The sequence below is a fragment of the Trichosurus vulpecula genome, chromosome 4, assembly GCF_011100635.1.
Source record: "Trichosurus vulpecula isolate mTriVul1 chromosome 4, mTriVul1.pri, whole genome shotgun sequence".
Classification (NCBI taxonomy): domain Eukaryota; kingdom Metazoa; phylum Chordata; class Mammalia; order Diprotodontia; family Phalangeridae; genus Trichosurus; species Trichosurus vulpecula.
Window position 1 is genome coordinate 386,670,633 of NC_050576.1, and position 10,479 is coordinate 386,681,111.

Genomic DNA, 10,479 nt, shown 5'->3' on the forward strand with positions numbered 1-10,479 from the left:
TGGGTCTCCCTATTAAAAAAAAAAAAAGAAAAACACATTTTTTACCAGATAGTCAACTAGAAGAAGCAACAACTTAGAATCCATCAAGTAAGAAAGTTTTATTACAGATGGGCAGCTAAAAGCTATGCACATGAAATAAGCTATGGCTTAGTCATTTCATTCATTACATCTGTCTTAATGAGATTTGCCACACAAGACAAGGCTGCTGAAATGAATGGATCCATGCCACTATTTACTGCTACATTTAAACATTATTGTTGTTTGTCCTTCATTTTCCAAGAGGACCAATGAAATCACCAGGTGATATCATGACTTTCATGTGAGTTGGATTTAAGTGAGATGTAGTTGCACAAAGTTGTCAGCCTTGCTTTCTATACAGAATCATTGAAATCCAGCGGCAAGACAAAAGTCCAGAAGGCTGATCCAAAAGGCTGAAATAGCAGACCCTGGTTGGAGCATACCATGACCCATTCAGATGATTTAACTAAGAACAAAATTGTCTTCTCCTCCAAAAACAATTCATCAGTTAACAAATATGTATTAGCACCTAATAGGTACCACATATTGTGCTAGGCACTGGGGATAAAGATACATCATCATCATTATCATCATCATTATCATCATCATAATAGTGATAATAATGATGATGATGATGATGATAATTCCTATTCTCAAGCAGCTGAGTCTCTATCAGGAGAGATTATATACGTATCTATATATCTGTATTATATGTAATATATGTGTGTGTGTGTATATATGTGTGTGTGCATGTGTGTATATGTATACATACATACACAAATACATATGTATAATACATGTAAAATAAATACAAGGTAATTGGGAATCAATCAATCAATAGACATTTACTAAGCGCCTACTATGTTCCAGGTACTGTGTGCTAAGCACTGGGATATATAAAGAGGCAAAAGACAGTTCCTCCCTTCAAGGAGTTTATAATCTAATTGGAGGGCACAACATGCAAACAAATATTCACAAAACAAACTAGATACAGGATAGATAGGAGATAATTAACAGAGAGAAGGCATTGGAATAAGAGGGTTGAGGAAGGCTTTCTATAGAAGGTGGGATTTTAGCTGGGAGGACAACAGCCATAGCAGAGGAGGGAGATCATTCCAGCATGGGAGACAATCAGAGAAAATGCAGAGTGAGAGACGGAATGTCTTTTTTTGTGGAACAGCCAGAAGGTTAGTGTCACTGGATCAAAGAGTACACGTCAGTAAGTAAAATTTTAAGAAGACTGGAAAAGTAGGAAGGGGTAGGTCATGAAGGACTTTGAATGCCAAACAAAAGATTTTATATTTGATCTTGGAGGCAAGAAGGAGCCACTGGAGTTTACTGAGTAGCAGGCGACATAATTAGACTTGTACTTTAGAAGCTGAATAAAGGATGGATTGGAATGGGAAGAGACTCGAGGCAGGTAGTTCTAGAAATAAGTTATTTCAATAATCAAGACATGAAGTGGTAAGGTTCTTTACTACAGTGGTACCAGTGTCAAAGGAGAAAGGAAAGGACATCAGTAGTTGGGAGAACAAGAAAGACTTCACATAGAATATGGCACTTGACTCTACATCTTGAGGGAAGATACTGTTTCTATAAGGTAGGCATAATGAGGGAGTGAATTCAAAGCTACAGAGATGGGAGATGGGAAATGGGGTGCCATGTGTGAGAAACAATGAAGAGGCCAATGTGTCCAGAATGTAGGGTAGGAAGGGGAGTAATAGAATGTAACTGGACAGATAGGTTAGGGCCAGGCTGTACAGGCCATTAACAACCAAACAGGAGAGTTTTTATTTTATCCTAGAGGCTAGAGCCACTAGAGTTGATTGAGTAGAGGAGTGACACAGTAAAAGCTAAGCTTAACAAAAATTACTTTGGCAGTTGTACACAGAAAGGATTGACTTGAGTGAGGAGAGACTTGAGTCAGAGAGACTAAATAGAGAATTGTCATATTCAGAGTGATAGGTGATGAGGGCCTTAATGAAATCAGTGGCTGTGTGAGTAGAAAGAGTCAGATCCAAGAGATGTTTCAGCAAACACACACACAAAGCAAAATTTGGCAACTGATTTGATATGTGGGGTGAGAGAAAAGAAGAGTCAAAAATAAATGAGGTTGAAAAAATGGGTCAAGGAATATTGATCCATTTGCCAAGGCACTCATGAGGATCTGATTCACAAAGCATAACGTAAACAGAGTGCTATGTGAAGACTAAACAGCAATAACAAATATTTATAATGTATCTTTATGAAGTTGTGGAGATAAAGGCAAAAATGCTTTCATTTTATCCCTTTTCCTTTTCATGGATTACAAAGATTTCTCCTCAGTTAACTTTTTCTTCTTCCTGTTATAGACATTTCTTTCCGATAAAATAAGTTGCCACTACTAATTATAGATTTAGACAAATAATGTTTCTCTCTAATCCAACCACTCCATAATTTGCTTTTCCTTCCCCTTTGCTATAACATTTTTGGAAGTTTGCTAAGTCATAATATAAATACTTTAAGAATAAAATACAGTTTGAGGGATCTGCTGATGGTTGTAAAATCATTGTCTGATACAGCTAAGCACAAATGGTTGGCAGAAAGAAAGTCAATTATTCTACGCTCTCATGCTGTGAAGGGTAATGTCTCTTGGATATGAAGGGGAGAATGAGATAGGATGACTGATACCAGGTGGTCACATCACTTAGCAAGACAACAATCAGCCTGGATGCTGCTGCACTGATAATGAAATGTAAGAAGACATGGAATAAGGCCTCCAGTGTATTGTACAGATCTACCCCCACTTTTTTGGAGGATTTATGGGAAGGACCTGGGCCAAAAAATCAAACAGAATGAGAAGGTGTGGATGTATTGTGATTTGTACCACTGGTATGCAGTGTTTGGCTAGAGTCAGCACTTAATAAATGCTTGTTTACCGGTTAATTAATTGAATGATGAAATCATGGATATTCTAACATATTTCAGTAATTGATACTAGACTATGATTGAAAACGAGATGATTTAGATCCCTGAATAAAAATTATATGATATTGAATACTTATCATTTAATTATATTTGCTCCCTGAGTAATTACTAAATTCATTGTAGAACTAATCCATTTTGGAAGAGAATGGGAAGAACACCGTATTTAAATGAGTCAACTAAGGAATATTTAGCTAATAAATAAGATAATTCTAGTCCTTTTCATAAATAGATGGATCTGAAAAAAACATAATACAATCAGACCATATAGAAAAATGATAAATCTCAAATAGATTTAATATTTACCACTTAAAAGATTCTAATTACTTTGATTACTGATAAGGTATCTTGATACTTTCCAAAACACTACAAATATGTTAATTATTATTAGTATATTTTAAAAATTATATTAACTTAGATTGGCCTAGTTACAACTGTTTAAAATTAATATCATTAAATAAAATGTTTTAATCAGGCCACCTAAAATTAATTAATTAACTGATACATACCTTCATTCCTGGAGCTCCAGGGGGGCCCTAGAAAAGAAATGTTTTATGTTAGTGTTTTTTTAAACAAAAAGCATAATTGTCAACTATGCAGACTAATAGGGCAGAGGTAAGGAGAAGGGACAAGAAGAGAACTAGAAGTGTCAAGAGATGAGATATGATCAAAGAAATAATATTTCATTTAAAAATAATGTTATACTTACTGTTATTCCAGAAAATCCAGGCAAACCAGGAGGACCCACTGGACCTCTATCACCCTAAAAAGAAGAGAGATAATGTTCTTAACTCTGAGTAGTATACCTCACCATTTTCTGATAAATGTAAAGGCAGTATAAAAGCATTCTAGATTCATGCCTAGAAGTTATAAACCTAGGAAACTCTACTAGTGTTTAAAATATGTCATCACTTGGTTTTAATGCTTTTCTAAAGATAGAGTGCTATTTGACAGTCTTATTCCTGTTAAGTTGGTAAGAGGGCACTTCATGAGATAAAATATAGGAATGACAGTGTTATCAACACCAAGACAAGGAATACACAGCAAGCTATCTTGTAAAATTTAATGACTTATTTGGGTAGGAAAGCTGGTGCTTAAAAAGATACTTTAAGGTGAAATTGTGCAGAATGATCGAACATTTCCTAGCATCTAACTAGAAAAAAACGAGTTCCTCAACCAATAAAAGTATCTAGAGAAAGGCAATTTGAGATAGCAAATAGCATTGGACAGACTGATCTAGGCTCTGTTCTCAGCTCTGTCAGTGACTTGCTGAATAACTTTAAAGAAACATCTTTACTTCTCCATATCTGTAAAATTAGGATGTTAGAACAGATCATTTCTATAGCAGACCTACTATTCCAGTACTACAATTTCAAGATTCAAAGAGTTGAATCCCACTCTGACAAATAAAATTTCTGTTAACACACTTCAACTTGATTTATTAACAGTTTTCAAGAACATAGAAAAATATTTTCGCTATATTGTTTTTGTCCAGATTTGTGGTTTTAATTAGTAAAAGGAACAACCACTGAAGAAAATCTCCTTACCAATACTTAAGAGAATTGCCTGGGGTACTCATACATAACAAATGTCAGAGGTTGAATTTGAACACAGACATGGATGACTACAAGACTGACTATTTACACTACATGATATGTCTGTTGCTCTCTCTGTCTCTCTCTGACTCTCTCTGTCTCTCTCTCTCTCTCTCCTCTCTCTTCTGTCTTGCTCTGTCTCTCTGTATCTCTGTATCTGTGTGTGTCTCTCTGTCTCTCTCTCTTAAAATTTCACAAGAGATAAACCTTGGCCCCAACTCCAAACTTACCTTTGTACCATTGCATCCTGGGATACCAGGAGGACCAGGTGGACCATCTTGGCCTGGGATACCCTGCAATTAACAAAATAAAAAAGTAACTAATACAGAAATCATCTGATAATGGCATTGTACTGCAGAAATTTTTTTAAAAATATTAAATATTATCTTATATACATACAGGAAGTCCAGGGTTTCCAGGATAACCAGATGAGCCTGGTGGCCCCTATAAGTAAGAAAAAGAGACTAGAATTAAATAGTTTACAGCAATAATCTCCACTTTGCTTTATTCAAAATTCCCTTAGAGTAAAGTATTCCTGATATTTTAAACACAGATTATCCATATTCACCATCATCCACCTAGGCAGAATGAAACCCTGTTATCAGGTGCAGGGGCATTCCCCATTCCATCTAGACAGACCATCTGTGTTTGCCAAATGGATAAATTGGATTGACCATCACTGATTTTCATGCATGCATATAGAACTTTGGACTTCTACTCTTTTGTAATTTCTAGTCCAAATGCAGGTGTAGTTCACACTAAAATCTATACATATGACAATGGAGTCAATGAAAAATCTATCCTATAGCTGAAGAGCTCCCTTTCAGAAGCAAAATAGGACAATTATTCAGAATATAGTTTTGATTCTAGTACCTTACAGGGAATTGGCTCTGAATACTTTAAGGCTCTTGCCCCAGTATCTACTATTTGCATTAACTTAATATAAATTAAATGTTATCCTAAAAATTTGTAGGTAGTTAGTATTTTATGTAAGCCTGTTGTTTTAATTACCTTTTACTGATATATATATATAATGTATATAGTATATATATACACACTACAGAATTGAGATGTATTAATTTATCTTAAGTGCTTCACTATTTTTAAAAATTCATAAAAATGTTGGCATTTTTACAGGATTCAAATACTAAGAAAACATTTCAAAGTGGTAGCTGCTTTATCTTTGACAATGACACTTAAGTGTCACTGAACAATAAATGAAAAACTTTTAATTTAATGATATCATCTCCCAAAGTCAAAATTAAGATTTATAGGAATTTGAGAAAGAGAAAATGGGAGGAAAATGAGGATGAATGAATGTACTAAATTACTGAACCAGCAACAAGGAATTTCAAAGTATTCTTTACCACTGAATTACAGGAGGGATTAGAAAGCTTTCCTACCCCCAACCTTGACCATCCCAACATTAGCCTTAGTAAATACTCCTCAAATCCATGTCCATTGAACTTTGTGAAAAAAAGGAGAAAGAAGAAGAAATAGCAGAAAATAGGAGGAAATGAAAGAAGACATTTTTCCTTAGTATTCACTCAGAGATTAAGTGGGGTGCAGTTAAATAATTTAAAAAAAGAAACACAAAACAAAAAACCAAACCAAACCGCATCAAAACCAAAACCAAAATGCATTTCTCTACCCCACTTAAAGTTTTGCCCTTACCATACTCAATGCACAGTGACTAACAAAAGTGACTATTATAACTCTTGTTCCTTTTGTTCCTGGTAGTCCTGGTTCTCCAGCATCCCCCTGTAAGAAAGTAACATTGCATTATCAATGTACATCATGGCAAGAATTATAAATATCTTAGAACCTAATAGTAATTCAGTTTATCCTACCTTATTACCCGGAGGCCCATGTGGACCTTCAGGCCCTTGCATTCCGGGAAACCCAATGACACCTTGTAATCCTGGAAGACCTCGTTCACCCTGAAAAAATTTTTAAAAATGCAAGTAAGTCTTAAGCAGAATACTGATTGGAACAAGTTCTCCCTCAAAACTTTTTTCTTGTCTAGCCAAAATCCTTCAAAATATACAAAGTTGAGGTGGAATTTCTGCTTTGAGGTTCTTTCTATTTACTATACCAAATGCAATTCACTTGCAAGTCAAGACATCACCCTCTTAATTCCATTGGTCCTTTTCAAGAATGAAGGATGAACAACAACAACAATTTACTATACCCTAAGTTCTTATGAGTCAGGGATTGTGTGTTCCACAACATCTAATGTAGTTCAAAGAACACAGCTGATATTGATAATCTTGCCGAACAAATGAATGAATGAAAATATATTATATATAATATTATATTACACAGCTAATATTGTGTACATAATATTACACTTATATGTATCTACTAAATTATAAGGTAATTTGGTCAGACAACTGGTTTGGTGGCTGTTTTGTCCCCTAAATTGACTAATAATGTAACTAACCTGACAGAACAAATCTTTGCCATAATTTAGTTCTAAGATTTTGTATGAAGGCTTCCTCTATGCTATCCTTTGCTTCTAGTTATCATTCGGTAACATGGAAGCACAGAGCCTATAGAAATTTAGTGATCAACACATGATGAGGAATTTAGATTTTTTGTTGTCATTACTAAAGTAGTAATTGTATACAATAAACCCTATTAATTTGTCTATATGTGGTGCTTACCACTGTATTACAGTATGCTAGAACATGTGGATTATATATATATGTGTGTGTGTGTGTATACACATATATGTGTATATATGCATATATAGTGTGTGCATTTATATACATATATACATTATATGTGTATATACATACATGCATACATGCATATGTATTGTGTGTGTGTGTGTGTGTATGTGGTGTGTATGCTATGGCCCTGCCCTAAGAAGTTTACAATATGGCACAGGAATTGAGGCATATACAAAACATTTAAATGACATGTGACATTATATGGTTAAGTGCCTGAATAAAGGGAGGAGACAATAAACACTATATACTAGAAGGGATAGAGCTCAAAGTGAACTTACTCAGTGGACAGCTTCAGACTTGAAACAAGGTCTTAAAATGATTAAGACATGTAGAAAGGAGGAAGCTCATTTTACAATTGTGAAAACTGAGGCAAACAGGATTAAGTGACTTGCCCAGGTTCACACAGCTATTAAGTGTCTGAGGAGAGATTTGAACTCAGGAAGATGGGTGGAAAGGAGGAAGAAGGGCATTCCAGGTGAGAGACACAGCATAAACACAGAGGTAGAGGCTAGAACAAACATGAAGGGCATTGTGCAGAGAAGACCACACTAAACGAGGTGAAGAGTATCATGTTAGAAAGGTTGGAGATAAGGTCAAAAAAGTAAGATTGTGGGGTATCAAGATGACTACCCTACTGAAGGTCATGGAATGGTAAGCTGTTGATTTTGGAAGACTACCACATTTTTAAATTAATTAATTTATTTTTAGCTTACAGCATTCTGTTCATAAGCTTTTGAATTCCAAATTTTCTCCCCTCCCATCCCTCCTCCTTCCCCTTCCCCAAGATGGCATGCAATCTGATACAGGCTCTACATATACATTCACATTAAAATATTTTCATATTAAGACTAGCACATTTGAGATGGTCAGTACAGCAAGGTATAGGAAAAAATCTCTGGATTTGGAAGTAGAAACACTGGTTTAAGACCTGGGTATATTCACTCTGTATCTGAGCAAGTCCCTCAGCCTCTCAGTCTCAATTTCCTCAGTTATAAAATGAAGAAGTTGGACAAGATAAATCTCAGGCCTCTTTCAGATCTATGCTCTTATGCCAAGAGGTTCCCAAGATGGGCATGGGCACTAAGACACTATTACAATGCAGACTCGTCAGGTAAATCATCAGTATTAAAATTATACAAAAAAAGGGGGTAAGCAGAGGACCTGGCTTTATATCCCGCTCTGCTATTCATTATCTATACAATCTTAGGCAAATCACCTAATTTCTCTGGGGTTTATTTTCCTTATCTGTAAAGTGAAGGGGTGAACCTAAATTGAATACAAGTAAAAGCTTTGAGAATGGAATTATTTCAGTTTTTTCATTCATTTGTTGTCTGTATCTCCAGCATTATAAAAGGTATTTGATAAATGTTTGTTGATTCGTTGATGATTTTTTAACATACAGCATGAGGGGGCTGGGAGGCTCGGTGGATGGAGTGCTGGGCCTTTCAACTCTTCCTGAGTTGAAATCTGACCTCAGACACTTACTAGCTGTGTGATACCGGGCAAGTCACTTAACCCTGTTTGCCTCAGTTTCCACAATTGTAAAATGAACTGGAGAAAGAAATAGCAAAGCACTCCAGTGTCTTTGCCAAGAGGCAGCTAGGTGGTGCAGTGAGTAGAACACTAGCCCTAGAGTCAGGAGGACCTGAGTTCAAATCGGCCTCAGACACTTGACCCACCTAGTAGCTGGGTGAGCTTGGGCAAGTCACTTAACCCCAAGTGCCCTGACTTCCCCCCTCCAAAAAATTTTTAAAAAGAGTTGGATATGACTGAAAATGACTGAACAGCATCAACTAAACAATATAGTGCACAGGAAAGAGTGCTGCATTGGAGTCAGAGACCTGGGTCCAAATACCAATACTTAATACTTGGCACAATTCTCTTTATTTCTCTAGGACTATATCCTCAATGGCATCATGAAGGTTGGGTCAGATGAACTGAAAAGTTTCTTTCATTTCTCAACCTATTATCCTGTGGTTTAAATCTATAATCTTCTAAGACCTACTAAGTGACAGGCAGGATTGAATATTATTATTTTTTCCCAAGCTTCTATTAATTAATTACCAGTTGAGAAAAAATGACAAGACATATAATAGAATATATATGTATGTATATATATATATATATATATATATATATATAATCAGAGAAAAATTTGTTTCAAAACCGAACACTATCCAGAGTCACTTCAAATTGTTTTGTTCATATCATGTGAATTCAAATAATCTAGCAAGCACTGAAAACATTAGCCCCATTTCCAAACCACTTTAGCAACCTTGATGATGAACCAACTGGTAAAACCTAAGCTTCTTTGCTGAATGACTCTGTGGGTCTGAACTGCATCTATAACATAATAGTACTAGAGACTGTTCTCCCCACTTCTTTGGAAGCTTGAATCAGAATTCTAGAAAAGCATTTGAATGAATGAAGAAGAAATTATCTTAAATTTGAGAAGATATTACTCAATGCAAATGGATTAAAGAAAACTAAAGCTCACACTTTGGCCTGACTTTTGGAACAGTAGCATCCAAGGGCTTCTACGAGTAAAACAGATGCTATCCTGCTTAGGACAGGGTTTTACGTTAAATGTTAGATCCTCATCCTCATGACCTTGTGATATATAGGAAAAGAAAACAAACTAGCACTAAATTAAGAACAGAAATGGATATTTGAATATATGGTTTTCATATACATCTTCTATTGATCGCTTCTCACACACACACCCCAAATGAAAATAGGAGAAAACTGAAGACACAGAGGTAGATTTAAAATTGAAATAATAACTGCCATCTACAATAACAGAAATCTGTTGTTCAAGCACTGGAAAAGTCCACCCAATGTAACCAGAAGAAATGTTCGCACAGTGAATGGGGACTCATCAAGGATTAACCAAAGCGAAGGAATGAAGCACTTTGAGCTGCTATAATTATTTTGTATATGATATTTGTAATTGTTATATAAAGATGTCACATTAAGCAACGTTATGTTGGCACTTGATACCAAAAAATGGCCTTATGACATGGATTCAGACCAAATCTTATCATTCTCACTTAAACATAAGGAATGTCTGAAGCAATGAGCAAAATTCCATGACTTGCAAAAGTTTCTCACTGAGTCAGCACCGATGCCAAGAATTTTTAAAGAAAAAAAAGTCTTATCATGCCCAG

The 10,479-nt window shown here is 35.5% G+C and overlaps 1 protein-coding gene across 1 annotated transcript in view; it reads right to left on the minus strand.

Annotated features, from left to right (window-relative positions):
* Positions 1-10,479, minus strand: part of COL4A1 (collagen type IV alpha 1 chain) — a 247,878-nt gene that overhangs the window by 92,310 nt on the left and 145,089 nt on the right. The window contains exon 21 of the mRNA XM_036755107.1: positions 9,605-9,613. Coding sequence (XP_036611002.1) covers positions 9,605-9,613 — 9 coding nt within the window. The remainder of the gene's footprint in view (positions 1-9,604; positions 9,614-10,479) is intronic.